Below are 13668 nucleotides of genomic sequence, written 5' to 3' on the forward strand. Positions count from 1 at the left end.
TGCTGGTCATGAGACATAATACAGTTGAAGAGAACCACACTCAAATGTATATAGCTCGTGTTTCCCCACCACCCAATCCGTTATCCAACTCATATCTTACATCAGCAGAAACGTTTGACTTCGTGCATGCCACGAATGGCATTGCGTCTGGACATTTTCCTCAGTTATACAAAGTAACGCCTCAGTGTTCTGGTGGATGACATAAGGTCTTTGAGTATTTGGTTGCTTGTCACATTGAACTTCATTCTCTGAGCAGTGTTTTTGAAGAATGTTAAAAATAGTTTTGATTTATACTTTCATTTCCTGATTAGATTTAGAATAACTTCTGTAAACAACTTTTTTTTTTTTTTTTTTGCCTTGTTTGTCAATTGAAGGACTGTAAATTGGGAAACCGTTTTGTGTGAAAAGTCCTGTCCTGAGAACCGGAGCCACGTGATGGCGGCTTCAGCGTGGGGACCCTCTGCCGCCCGCTCTGTGTCCGAGCAGAGCGCGTGCAACACGGCCCCCCAGTGCACTTTATTTCCTGAGCAGTTTTGCTTGATTTTTGTTGACTTTGAGCCTTTTAAGCAGTTTCAGTAATAAAATTTTACATGTTCTGGAATTACGTTTTATGTAACAGACTTTATTATTTAAGTGAATTATGTGTGATGTAACTTTTCTTTGAATCATATACAACTTTCGATTTGCAAACTGGACTTGTGTCGTGTGTCATTTAATTGCACTACAGTATACCCAGTCGCTTTTCAGAAAATAATCTACAAAAGTCATCGGTGCAACCTAACCTTCCTCCTCTCTGTTTTCTGGGGTTCTGTTCTGCTCTCATTCCTTGGGGGGTTCATGCCAGAGAGAAGCGTGTGAAGAGACTTCCGTGTTGGCCACTCTGGCGCTGGGCCTGGTCCTGGCAGAGGAGGCTCATGGCGCCGCGTGCCCTCGTGTCCCTCGTCCTGCAGCTTTCCCCTTCCCCTTCCCCTCCTCCCACCACCCCCGGCCCAGGCTTTAAAAGTATGTGACGGAGCCACAGGGTTCACTCCTGCTCCCGGGGGCCCTTCTCTCCAGCCTACGCTGGCCGAGACGGCACCCACACCCCACTGAAGGAGCTGCACGGACGGCCCCGCCTGCCTGCGGCCTCGCTGCCTGACCCTTCGCCGGTCCCTCCCTTCTCCCTGACCCTTTTTCTACTCTGCTTCACAACTTTGGTGGTCTTTCCAGCCTTGTGACTTAGATAAAAATGCCTCTGTCACAAAGACAGACCCCAGAATGTCCGTCTTTGTACCTCTTGCCAGCACCCTCCCTCCTGGCGCACACTCAGTCTGTCCCCATCCCATGGTGACAGTGGGCGGCGCTTCCCAGCGGGCACACATGGCTTTATCTGGCTAGCCGCTGTGCAGAAGACGCTTTCTCTGAATTCAGATAACAAAAAAGCCTGAGGATAACTGCTGTGACTTCTCAGCTTTGATGAAGTGCATTCGCCTGGACATTGACAAAGACTATAACTACACGAGGGATTTTTTTTTTTTTTTTGCCCTTTTACCTCATTAAAAGTTGTAAGAGATTTCCACTGGAAAGAGTAGAGGTGTCATCTTTCTCTAGGAAACCAGCTGAATGTGTTCCGTTTTAACAAAATGATGACGTAAAATGGCAAACATTTTCTATCATGAAATTCAAGACCTGATGCATCTGGCTGTGAGAAATAAAATTTTAACTTCCTTTAAAAGGAGCATTTGATTTACTAAAATGGTAACGGCTTTAATGGTTCTATCCAAAGAAACCGCTCCGGCCTTGCAGAGGCGCTGAGCCAACCCTCCGCACTGTCCTCTGACTTCGCTGAAAAAATCTCCCGGCTGCGGAACATCTGATCAAAGGCACTCTTGTCAAATAAAGTTTCACGGAAACACCCGTTGGTCCACGATGGCAGCTGGCCTGTGGGTCTGGGGACAGTGCCAAGTGGCTGTTTCTCGATTTCCGAGATGCTCTTGCATTTTACAGGTGACGCCAGGGAGACCACTGCATAGTCGTCGACTTGAGACAAGCGAGGACCGGGAGGGGGCGGCCCGCCTCCTGGCCTCCCCGGGCGTCCCAAGAGCAGCCACACCGGCCCACGGCAGAAGTCCCCTTCCAGTCAAACTTCGGTTCCGGCCCTGTGGGGCTCCTCGGCCAGTCGGCTTTCTCAGCTGTCAGCCTGGAACATTCTAAGGCTCCAACGGCCTCACTGCTATGGTTTTCTACCTTCCACAGGGTGGGAAGAGAGTAAAAAGCTCTAGTCAGGCATTCGCCAGGTGAGAGCAGGTGACCTCGAAGACTTTCTGGGTGGGACTGGCACACACCCTCCGCAGGGGAGGCCGTTCTGTGCCCCAGGGCGTGGGAACGAGGGAGGGCACGGAAGCCCGGAACGCTAATCCAGGTTTTGGATTGGGACAGTGCCACCCAAGAGCCCCCAGGACCAACTTTCTAGAGGGGGAAACTGAGGCCCAGAAAGGGAAAGGGACTGCGAGCTAGAGCAAGAACAAGGATCAAAGTGGGGTGCCAGCAGGTGCTGCCCCACCCCACCACATCTTGGGCGGGGGTGAGGGCGGGCTGAGGCTCTGAGCAGCCACCCGCACCGAGGCCTGAAGTTCACGCTCAGTGCCTGCTGCTCCATGTGTGGCTGGGATCCGGCAGCTGGGGTCTCACCTGGGAGCTGGTTGGAAATGCAGATGCGCGGGCCCACCGCGGACCCACAGAGCCGGAGCCTGCCTCTCAGCATCGCCCGCAGATTCACCCGCAGAACTGAGGGTGGCTCCCTCCAGCTCCGCGGGGCGCACCGCCTGGGTGCACCCTCACAGTGGAACCTTCCTGAAGTGCCCTGGGCCCTGTGTCAGCCCAGGGGCACAGCGGGCTGTCAGAACGGGGAGTGTTTCAAGCTCCAGCAGAACCTCTAGACAGAACCTTCCCAGAGACGGAGAGGAGGGGCAGGTGCCTCCTTCCGGCCTGGATCTGCACGGCGGACCACCTCTTGCCAGCAGGCACGATGACCGGCAGCCGCCAGTTCAGACTGGCTGGCTGGATTTGAAAAGGCGGGTCTGAAAGATGCAGAGTAGTTGCACCTTGGCAGCGGCTCCACTCCGCCTGGAGCGCTCGGCAGGGCAGGGGGCCGCGCACCCCTGGCCCAGGTTCCCCGAGGCCCGGGCGGGCGGGCCCAGGCCCCGGAGGAGTCCCTCAGCGGCAGTACTCCTGCTCGATGCTGGCCATCAGCTCCTCCTCCGCGTAGTCATAGGAGATGGCCGACTGCCTCTCGGGCCTCTTGTGGCTGCTGCCTGGGGCTCTGCGGGCCAGAAACACAGACTGCAGGTCAGGAGGCAAGATGTCGCCTTCAGAGTGGTTATCTCTGCTGGACAATCGCATGGCCCCTGTGCGGAATTCTGACCCATCCTAAAACCAAAACCGAAGCCGCTGCCCTGGGGACACCTGCCTGTCCTCTGGCTCCTCCCCAGCCTGCTGCACCAAGGCCTAACCCTAGGAGGAAACCAGCACCCGCAGCGCCTACGGGCGAGGGCCCCAGGGGTGGGAGGACCCGGTGCAAGTCCCAGCTCTGCCACTCACTAACTTGGTGACAGTTTTGTTCTTTAAGTGGAGTTGTGTTCATAGCTCTGTTCTGAGGCATGAAGAAGGTAATGCATGGACCCCACGCGACACCGATCTCGCCCTCAGCAAAGTGAGCTGTGGCGCCTCGTTCATTCGCTGACTCACTCCCCGCGCCTGCACGTCCGGGGAGGGAGGGGGGCGGGGGGGGGGGTGCCGTCTCCCCAGAGCTGCTGCCGGAGGACAGATCTGGGACTCTGAGGGTGAGACGAGGCGCTGAGCATCACGCGTCCAGCACAGAGCTTGGCACCGAGGAGCGTGGGGCACAAACGGCTCCCTGCATGGTTAGCCTTATTATAAGTTCCCAGCAAAGCACCTGGTGTGGAGGACGGGCCCAGCCAGCGCCATGTCCTGTTCCCTCCTGTCCCCTCCTAGGCTCACTGACGGTGGCCAGGGAGAAGACATGCAGAATGAGAACGAGGTGCCTCAAACACCCTCCGGGGCGACGCGCCTCTGCCAGGCCAGGTGTCCTGCAGGCACCCTGGGGCGTCGCTTCTGGGCCTGGGCACCTCCAGGCAGGAGAAAGGCCTCTCTGGAGTCACCCAGGCCAGCCCCGCTTGCTGATGTGAAAGCCGCAGGCCTGAGGGAGAAATGGCGTGCCCACGGCGACCCGGAAGCAGACTCTCCTCCCACTTTACATGTCAAAACATCCCTCTTTCCATTCCCTTCCGCCGACCCTGTGCTAAGCGCCACCCGCCTGAGCACAGTGTCCTGAGTAAAGGATGCCGCTCAGGCCAGGACGCCCTACTCCCCCGGTCTGCCCCCCGGAACCAGCCTCCTCTCCTGGGTCCTCCTACTGGTGCTGCGAACCATTTCAACACCCGCTCCCTCGGCCTGCTTGTCCCCCCTCTGACCTCCCTTGGCCTGCGCTTCTGAAGAGACCTCACTCTTCGGGGAGTGACCTCTGCAAAGGTTTGTTCGATACGGAAACCAGCAAGGTTCCTGCTCCAGAACCGTTTAGAATTGGTAATCAAAATAGCTGTTCTAAGCCAGAATTTTCACGACTTTCCGCATCCATGGTTTTGAGCATCAGTCACTAGCATCCCAGTGATGAGGGGTGACCACTGCCACCCCATTAGAGACAAGAAAGCCAACGTGAGAATGGGCCAGGGCCCAAGGTCATCCCAGCCTATCACCCCAGTGTGCCCCTCATGCTGGCTGCTCCTAGTGCCCCGAAAGCCTACAGTCCAGGGCTGCTCTCTGGGCCTGGGGTCCTCAGTGGGTACTCTCCACGGTCTTTAAATGTGTTTTCTTGATAATGCTGGAATGGGATCGGGAGCAGCTGCCCCCCCTCTAGGCTGTACTCTCCTGAAGGCCAAGGGCTGTGTCTCCTTCTGAGTGACTGAGTGGGTGTGGGTGAGCGGGAATGTCCTGTAGGACCTGTAGGAAGGTCAAGCTGTTAGAGACCTGCACTTTCCCAGGACTGGGCCGTCCCCTGATGGGTGGGGCTTTGCCTCTCTTTTAGGGAGCTGCATCTGGGAAATAAGCTGGGGCCCGGAGAAAATGGAGCCGCGAGGGCTGTGGGAGCAGCTGTAACCAGCAGAAGAGCCGGTGGCTTCTGGCAGAGATGAGCTCCTTGTACTCACTCGGAGATGCTGCTGTTCCCTGGATGGTCCTCAGCACTCTGTTTTGGGGACACCTTGAGAAGGACAAAAGGAAGAGGCATCAAAAAGCTGTCTGTCAGTGGTGCAGCCTCCTCATGCTCGGGCTTCCTGCCAACGGACGATGGGACCACGTCCTGTCCAGGACCAAGGAAGCCAGAGCTGAGAAGGCTCCGTTGGGCTGTCTAGTTCCACCTGCTCATTTTACAGGTGGCAAATCGAGGCCGTGAGAGGGGAGGGACTTTACAAAGCTCACACGGGCTCCCTGCCTTCCAGACAGCTCCCTGGCCAGCACCTCGATCGCCCACCTCCCCTCCTCCACCGGAACACCTTCCCGGAGGCCCTGCAGTCTTCTCGGTCCTCGGTCAGGGGTGCACGCACGTAGCGCACCACGGCTTTGGCGTAAGCCTCGACGCCTGCGGAAGCAATTCCTCCCACCTTTTTCCTTTTTCTTCAAAAGAGTCCTGACTATTCTTGGTTCTTTGCACTGCCCCGTATGTGTATTGGACTCAGCTTCTCCCCCTTGGAGATTCTATTGGAGTTGTATTAATATACAGATCGTTTGAGGGAGAACTGATATCTTTATAGTAACGAGTCCTCAGATTTATAAACAGGGAATATTTCTCTATTCATTCAGGGCTCCTTTAATGTCTTTTAAGAAATCTTATCATTTTCCCCGTAGAGGCCATGGATATCTCCTTTTAGACCAACCCCTAGATACTTCATATTTGTAATGCTATTATCAATGTTATCTTTTAAATAAATTTTTTTTACCTGCTTGTTGCTGCAGGTATAGAACCGAGACGTGTGTGTGTGTGTGTGTGTGTGTGTGTGTGTGTGTGTGGTTTATTTACAGATTCTTTTTGGATTTCCTGTGTCCCCATTCACGTTCGCTGGGAATAACGACCGTTTGATTTTTCTCTTTCCGGTCCGCACGCATGTCCCCTGTCCCTTCTGTACCGGCTTAGACCTCCACCGCTACAGTGGGAGGAAAAGACGACGGCACGCACCTCTGTCTTGCTCTTTTATTGAAAGGGAAGGTTTTCGTCGTTTCACAGCAACGTCGGGTTTGCTGTGGCCTTTTCCTCGCACTGTCCCGTGCCAGATTCTTGTCTCTCTGCGCCGTGTTCTGGGTCATTTCTTCAGCCCTATCTTCCAGTGTACTGATCTTCTCTTCACCTTTGTCTAATCTCCTATTAACCCAAACCATCAAGATCTTTAATCGTATTTATTGTATTTTCCATTTCTCCAAGTTCCATTTGGTTCTGTTTCAAATTGCTAGGTCACTTCCTATAGGCCCTTGTTTTTTACAAGTATTTTCCTTAAACATAATAAACATAGTTGATTATAATCTGTGTCTGGTAATCCAAATAACTACAGTCTTCATTGGCCTGTTTTTGTGGTCTATTGTTTCTTCTACCTTTCGCTTAGTTCCCTGGGTATCCAGTTAGTTATGTTTTATTGTTTGCCGCTTTCTTATCCTTGAAATGTCTTTGTGGGTATTCTCTGAGGCCTAAGAGAAGATGACTTCCTCCAGAGGGGACATGTATTTGCTTTTGCCAGGCACCCGAGGAGGCATTCCCCGTCTGGAACTACTTGAAATTAAATCTATGCAGTCAGGTGTTTTGGACCACCCAGGTAATGTGGATTTGGGCTGCGGACCTAAGAGGTGGCTAGATTGTGGGTGTAACTTCTCAGCGCTCTGTTACCCTGCTCTCTTCCATGTTATAACACTTTAACTTTCAGTTTCCTGAAATACATACAGTGGGATATCATTCAGTCTTAAATTCAGCTGAGGGTCCCAGCTTTATGAGGGAAGGCTCTACCCTTGGACTCCTTACTTTCACTGGGCCTTAAATTCTGTTCCCTTTACTGTTGGACACCATCGGACCCAAAGCCAAGTTTATTTCAATGCGCTGGCCAGAAAAGGTTGTTCTTGCTTGCCTGGCACTATCTCCAAGTTTGAGGCGGCTGCTCAGCAAAGGGGCACAGCCCTGTTCCAGGGGTGCCCAAGGAGCCAACCGGGGCTGCTGGTGGCTGCTGATCTTATCATGGGAGTCAATATTCGCTGAACATTTTTTGAATACTCATCATGGCTTTGAAGAATATAAAGATGAAAAAATGACTCCCGAGTCAGCAAGGAATTCACAGTAGGAAGGGAATGGCGACAGGGAATGGGGACCGGGCAACGAAGAATGGAGAGAGGAGAGGAAACACAAAACACGGCTTGGCTTGCCGAAGCGGCCAGGGGAGCCTGGAGGAAAAGCAAAAACGCAGCAGCAGCCCCTGGCGGCGGCTCCGGGCCTAGCGCAGACGCGAGTTCCCGCCACCAGCCAGCTGGCCGCCTGCCGCCTTGCGGTCAGACATCTGCACCCCGGGGAGCGCGGCGCCTGGGCTGGGGCCGTGAGAACGCGGCTGGGCTCACGGAGGTGTGAGCGTGCCTGGGCGGGGCGAGGACGTGTCATCGCCGGAGACCCCGGGGAGGCCCTGAGAAAGCACACCGCAGCCGGACGAGAAGCGGAGGACATACGAGGGGGAAGTGAACGAGCTGGTCCCTTAGAGTCTCCTCTGACTCGTACAGGTAGGGTTGTTGTTGTTTGTTTTTGTTTTTGAGAAAAGTGAAGGATCCACAGCTAATTTTTAGAAAATGCACTGCATATCTACTTATCAAAGTGTATCATATGCTGCTGCTTGTTTAAAGAGTTCTCTCCTCAACTCTTAATTCTTAACAGCTTTATATGTATATATATGCGCACATGCCCATGATACATGTATATATAATCCACACAGAACAAGCAGCGGATGTTTAAAGGATACGGTTCGTCAGGGTTTGACCTGTGCATATACCTGTGAACCCATCACACGGTGACGATGCGATGGGTTCACAGGTATGTGCACAGGTCAAAGCCCCCTCCCCGCCCGCCTGCCTGGCAACCACAGCTCCAAGGGACACTCCACTGCATGGCAGACTTCCCCCTTCCTCTTTATCTAAGAACTTTCCTTCTTTGAAGCCTGGGTTCGTTTGGTTGGTTGGGTTTCAGTATGAAAGTTTTAGCACATACAGCAGTGAGAACAGTGTCCTGGCCCTCGGCGGCCCTCGGCCCCAGGCCCCCAGCCTCAGCAGTCTTCAGCGTTTTGCCAAGCAGGTTCCGTCCTCTCACCACCAGAGGACGCTGTTGCCCGCACTCATTGGCCTGCCAGGCAGCAAGAGCTGCGGGCGCAGGTGGACTCTGCTGCTGAGGGCTGTTTTGCACTGCTAAAATGACAAAGGACTTCTTAAAAAGGACGCGTTGACCCTGAGACCACCAGTGCTAAGGCCCCCACCTCCCTCCACGAGGCTCGGCCTACAGGACCGTGCTTCCGAAGAGGAGGAAATTCAGGGAGACGTGGAGAAGGTAAAGGGGGTAGGACTGGAGGAAAACGACATGTTTATATCGCGTTTTATCACCTTATAAAGCGCATTCACGGACGTTTTCACGCAATTCCTCCAAACTTTCAGTCAAGAGACATTTACTGGGAACTTAACTAGAGTCAGGGACACCCTGGGCGGCCTCCCTGACCCAGCAGGGGGTGCGAGGGGATGCTGGCCAGATCCTTGCACAGGAGGCGGAAGGCCTGGAGAGGGTCGGGATTCTGACTGGGGCCTTGGGCGGTCGGTCACCGCACTGGGCCCAAAGGCCTCTGGTGTAAATGAGAAGGTAGCCGTGGGTGGTCACTAAGGTCCCTTCAGCTCTAGAAATCCGTGATTCCCAAACTGTCAAGAAAGTAAAAGGGTCCTGGACGTCGGCTGTAGGAGGCAGTCCAGCGGGAGGCTGAACTGGTGGTTTGGGCCGGGGCTGCCCTCACGGGTAACGGGCTCCAACTATCAGGTGTGGAGGAGCCTCTGTTCTGGCCGAACTGCTGCTGACCCAAAGCAGAGTCCGCTCAGGGCTCGGCCCGATACGTAGAAAATCAGGCCCCTGTGCCAAGGGTCCATCGGCATCTCTCGGGGCAGTGCAGTGACGTCCCTCTGTCTACTTCATCTCGGCCTTCCCACACTCGGTGGCCATCGCTGAGGCCTGGCGTCCAGCAAGGCACTGCGGGACTGCTTCCACCCGACAGCCGGCTGCCTCCCGGCCACGGACAGCGGCCAACATCTGCGGTGACCCCTGGGGCCCCGCCACCACCCCTTGGCAAGTGAGGTTCTCTCTGCCCCAACGCTTTTCTCCGCTTCTCCGCCTGGATCATGCCACAGACCCTTCGAGCATCAGGTCGAGCGCTGTCCTTCTGGAAAGCGGCCCCAGCTTTTCCAGGGCTCGGTTGCTCCTCCTGTGACTCTACACAGACCTCGAACCACACTGTATTCTACTTTCTGTCTGCTGATCAACAGCCCCCGGCCCCCGGCCCCGCACGGCCCCTCGCCCGCACCAGGCTGCGGACTGCGTGCCATCTGGCGCATCCCCAGCACCCACAGGGATGCCTGGCACACAGCAGGTGCTCAAACAATACCTGAGAAATGACCGAAAGGGCAAGGTGACCCCCTGCACCCCGAGAGTCTGTGACACTCAGTGAATTGTGTGTGTGTGTGGGTGGTAGGGGGGAATCATTCCTTTTTCTTCTCACTTTCACTTTTCAGGTTTCCAAGGCACTCAAAACTTGAACACTAGAAGATTGCTTCCATGCTATCTCAGAATTTCCCCAAATTTCTTAACTGTTTTTATCCTTTTTTACTGTTATATAACAACTAAGTGCTGATGTAGCCTTAAAGGAATCCTGTTATATAATTCGGTCCTGCTTACCGCAGCTCACTTTCGGAGGTGTGTGGGGGGGGGGCGGGAGGGGGGAGGCTTTCTGCACTGTCCACGTGGGCCTGGCCTCCCCCAATATCCATCTCCCCGCGAGGCCTACCCAGGGTTCTAGTGCTTGGTGGCTGCCCAGAAAGACACGTCCCTCAGGTCCCAGCAGTTAAGCAGAGTCTGAAGGCGGGATTTTTTTTGGGGGGGGGGGGCGGGGGGAGTAGGCTCCAAGGATAGGGTGCTGCCTGGGGCTTCCTGGTCAAGCCCGGGAGCTGCCATTAACGATCGTGTTCGTTCAGCTCTGCTGGAGTGACGGCTGTTGCCAAGCCAGAGGGCTCGTTTTTATTGTTTTTCTACAACAGCAGGGCTGGTACAAGCGTTCTGGAAGGGAGGCGCGGGAAGCCAAAAAGCGGTTCCGGGGCATCTTTAAAACGGGCAGCGGTACGCGAACTGCGCGGGGCCTGACACGACACGCAGAGCATCTGTGAGCCACTGTTTGGCCACCGGCCCCACAACCCAGCGCCTCCTCCACCCGTGTCCGCAGCGGCGGCCAAGGGGGAGGCGGTCGGGAGGCAGCGGCTCCCCTGGGCAGCGCCCACGCAGGCTGGACGCGGCCGGGCCAGCTGCCCCGCGCGGCGGGGACGCAGATCCGAGAGCAGGGAAGGGCGAGCCCCGGCCACAGGCCAGCCCGGGAGCCGCACTTCTGCGCAGAGGGGTCTGTCCCCTGCTCGTTAAGCTGTCACCCCGAGCCGGAGGCAGTTAAACCAGCACCCAGAGGGGGCGGAGAGGGAGAAACTCAGAGGGGAAGGAGGGAGTCGGACACGGCGAGGCGGCGGGAGACCCGCGGGCGGCGGGGGACAGAGCACCGCGCAGGCCGAGGACGCCCGGCGGGGCCGGGAGGCGCCCCGGGGACCCCGCACGGGCGCGGCCGGCGAGCAGCGGGCTCCGGGGAGACGCGGGCGCGGCGACACTCACCGGGCTGCGCGCGCCCGCGGCGGGGCGGGGCGGCGCGGGGCCCCGCGGGGCCGGCTCCCCGGGACCCCAGGCCGCAGACTCGGCCAGCAGCTGGTCCAGCAGGCGCAGGGTTTCGTCCCGGCCGTCGGGGGGCGCCGCGGGGCCGGGGCCGGGGCCGGGGCCGGGGTCAGGGTCGGGGTCGCGGCCGGGGCCGGGGTCGGGGTCGGGGTCGCGGCCGGCCGCCTCCGACGCCGCCGCCGGGGCCTCCTCCCGGGTGGCCGCGGTCGCCGCGGCCGGCGGCCCCGTCCCGCCCTCGGCGGCCGCCCCGCCGGGCCCTGCCGGCCGGCTCTCCGCGCCGCGCAGCCGCCTCAGGGCCCGGCCGCTCCGGCTGCTGCCGCTGCCCATCGCGCGCCCGCGGCCGCGCAGCAGGCCGGGTCGCCGCAAGAGGAGGAACGGGGCCGGGTTGGAGCAGCGCGCAGCTGGCACGGGGCGGGGGGCGGGGGGCGCGGCCGGGGCGGGCCCAGGCCTGGCGGGGGCGGCGGAGGCGCTAGTGCCGGGGCGCGGTCGGGGCTGCGGGGCTCCGGGGGCGCGGCCGGGGCGGGGGGCGGGGTCTCCGGGGGCGCGGCCGGGGCGGGGGTCGGGGGGCTCCGGGGGCGCGGCCGGGGCGGGGGGCGGACCGGGCCCGGGAAGCTGGTGCGGGCAGCGACAGCCCGGGGCAGGAGAACTGCATGGGGGCGCGGAGCACTCGGTCGTGGCCACCCCCTCCATCGCCTTGTTCCCCGCCACCTCGGGTGCGACCCCTCGCGGCCGGGGCCCCGCCGCCGGGGAGAAGTGAAAACGGCGAGGCGCGGACGGGCCTGCGCCGGGGCCCTGCGCGGGGGCGGTAAGCGGCCCGAGGCCCGCGCTCAGCGACCGGCCTGCGGGAGTCGCCTGCGCCTCACACCTTAAACCGGGGCAGTGAAAGGACCGCCGAGGGTCGAGTGAGATAAGGAACGTGCAGGGCCTCGCACCTCGGTGCCCCCCACCCCCCATTCTCAGATGTCAGCCCCTCCGTCCGAGCACCGACAGACCTGAGAGCCCAGGCGGGACAGAACGAGGGAAGGAGGGCCGCACCCGGGCGGCGGGAGCGCCGCAGCGGGCAGGGGGGGCCCTCGGTTTCCCATCGGGCTCCTGTCCCATCACAGACCGGGCGCCTGAACGCTGAGCCTCATCAAAAAGTAATCACGGCTGGGAAAGGAAAAGTTAAGAAGTAGGAGACAGAGAAAGTATTCCCTCCTCCCAGGAAAAAAAGAGCAAAGGAAATACCAGTAGGTACTGATCATAATTCATTCTAGATAGTAGAAAAGAAAGAGAAATGCTTATTATATTTAAGTGAACTAACCCCACAATAAGAGCAGAAAATGCCCCGAAGCCGTCGGGTTCAACCCCAGTGACGCTGTCGTTGGTCGTGCTTGCGTTTTACTTTGACCTGGTTGCTCCCTTTCCCTCCCCCCTTATTTTGGAACCCGGCCTTTCCAACGTTGGACAACTCGGATATCCTGGGTTTAACTCGGTGTCCTGACGTTAACCAGAATCCACACCGGACTGCAGAATAATTGTTCAAATGAAGTTTTGGCTAAAATTTCCCAACCACGCACTCGAAATTTTACTATTTTATCACTTCGGGAGGAGGCATTAAAAACTTTATGCCCAAGAAAAGGGAATAAACGTGGGATTCGAGTCCATAGCCATTTGTTTTATTACAAGAGGCCACAGAAGGATTTATAACTCCCTGGCCTTTTTTTCTCCTTTATTTGATGTGCCGTCGTAACCATGCAGATTCCGGACCTGGGCCAGACGCATCATTTGGTGCCATCTGGGCGTTCTAAGCCCATGGATGTGTCTAGTTTGGAAGCTATTGCTATAAGTCTTCTCTTTAAGAAAACAAACCTCATCCTGAAACTCTTTAAGCCTGGAAAAAAAGCGTACAGAAGGAAGAATTTTTCTTGAACTAAGTTCAACTAAGTTTAATCATTTAAAGGAAAACATGCTCTACTGCTGCCTAAGTGGAGCCTCTTGTCATGTGACTCAGTTTCACGGTGTTCCCTTCCCGGGGCGATGGATTTTTCCGTCACTCTTGACTCCAAGCTTGTTTCCCCAGACCTGTCTAGCCTGCTCACTTTGGCGAGAGGACCGCCAAGCCTGTGTGCTTCCCACCCTGAGCGCACACTTAAAACCAGCACATGTGGACTCCTGGCTTCCATCAGACGTGTGACAACCCCAGACTGAGTTTATTAGGAGCTGCCAGTACGCAGACAACCCAAGCTTTCCCACATGGTTAAGGCCGCCTGAGATCATCTCTAGAAATAAACAAGGATCTCTTTGTCCCAAAGGGTTGGCAAAGTCCCAGGAATATTGGGACATTGAAAATGGGGTCTAGTCCTTCTTAAGGAAGCATCCTGGCAGCCACGCCTCCCCAGCTAAGGACTCCTTTAAGCAGTAACTGTGGTGGTGGCTGGCGAGGTGGGAGGAAGATGAGGCCCCCGCTCGGGAGCTGTCTGCCTGACTCCTGGAAAATAAGAACTTCCTTGCAATGAACAAAGTGCACTCTGGGAGAGAACCGCAGTCGTTGATACTCGGAGCAGGGCACGTATCCTGAGTGACGTTTTCCTCAGCAACAGGACTAGCCCGGCATCTGGCGATGAAGCGGTCACAGGACCACTGGCACTACGTGGGCTACC

General features: G+C 57.0%; 1 protein-coding gene across 2 annotated transcripts; it reads right to left on the reverse strand.

The window, feature by feature from the left end:
- Positions 1-1505: 1505 nt before the first annotated feature.
- On the reverse strand, positions 1506-11383 carry CYS1 (cystin 1). Of its 2 annotated transcripts, XR_004951911.1 has the most exons (4): positions 10970-11383; positions 5205-5257; positions 2671-3301; positions 1506-2222 (listed from the first exon to the last, which is right to left on the reverse strand). XR_004951911.1 is itself a non-coding variant. In XM_036224259.1 (3 exons), the coding sequence occupies exons 1-3, from the start codon at positions 11351-11353 to the stop codon at positions 3196-3198; spliced, it is 543 nt and encodes a 180-aa protein (XP_036080152.1). In that variant the 5' UTR covers positions 11354-11383; the 3' UTR covers positions 1506-3195. The 2 variants fall into 2 exon arrangements, 1 of the variants encoding a protein (XP_036080152.1); XM_036224259.1 differs by having other exon boundaries at positions 1506-3301.
- Between the last annotated feature and the right edge of the window lie 2285 nt (positions 11384-13668).

This window comes from Rousettus aegyptiacus, unplaced genomic scaffold (assembly GCF_014176215.1).
Source record: "Rousettus aegyptiacus isolate mRouAeg1 unplaced genomic scaffold, mRouAeg1.p scaffold_m13_p_7, whole genome shotgun sequence".
NCBI lineage: Eukaryota > Metazoa > Chordata > Mammalia > Chiroptera > Pteropodidae > Rousettus > Rousettus aegyptiacus.

Bases quoted from the DNA above. Each gene is read 5' to 3' on its own strand.
- CYS1 (XM_036224259.1), bottom strand. From the start codon at position 11,353: ATGGGCAGCGGCAGCAGCCGGAGCGGCCGGGCCCTGAGGCGGCTGCGC. The intron at 5,258-10,969 runs GTGAGTGTCGCC...GTCCTTCTCAAG, and splicing joins CCGCGGGCGCGCGCAGCCCG to GTGTCCCCAAAACAGAGTGC. The intron at 3,302-5,204 runs GTGAGTACAAGG...TCTGGCCCGCAG, and splicing joins GGGAACAGCAGCATCTCCGA to AGCCCCAGGCAGCAGCCACA.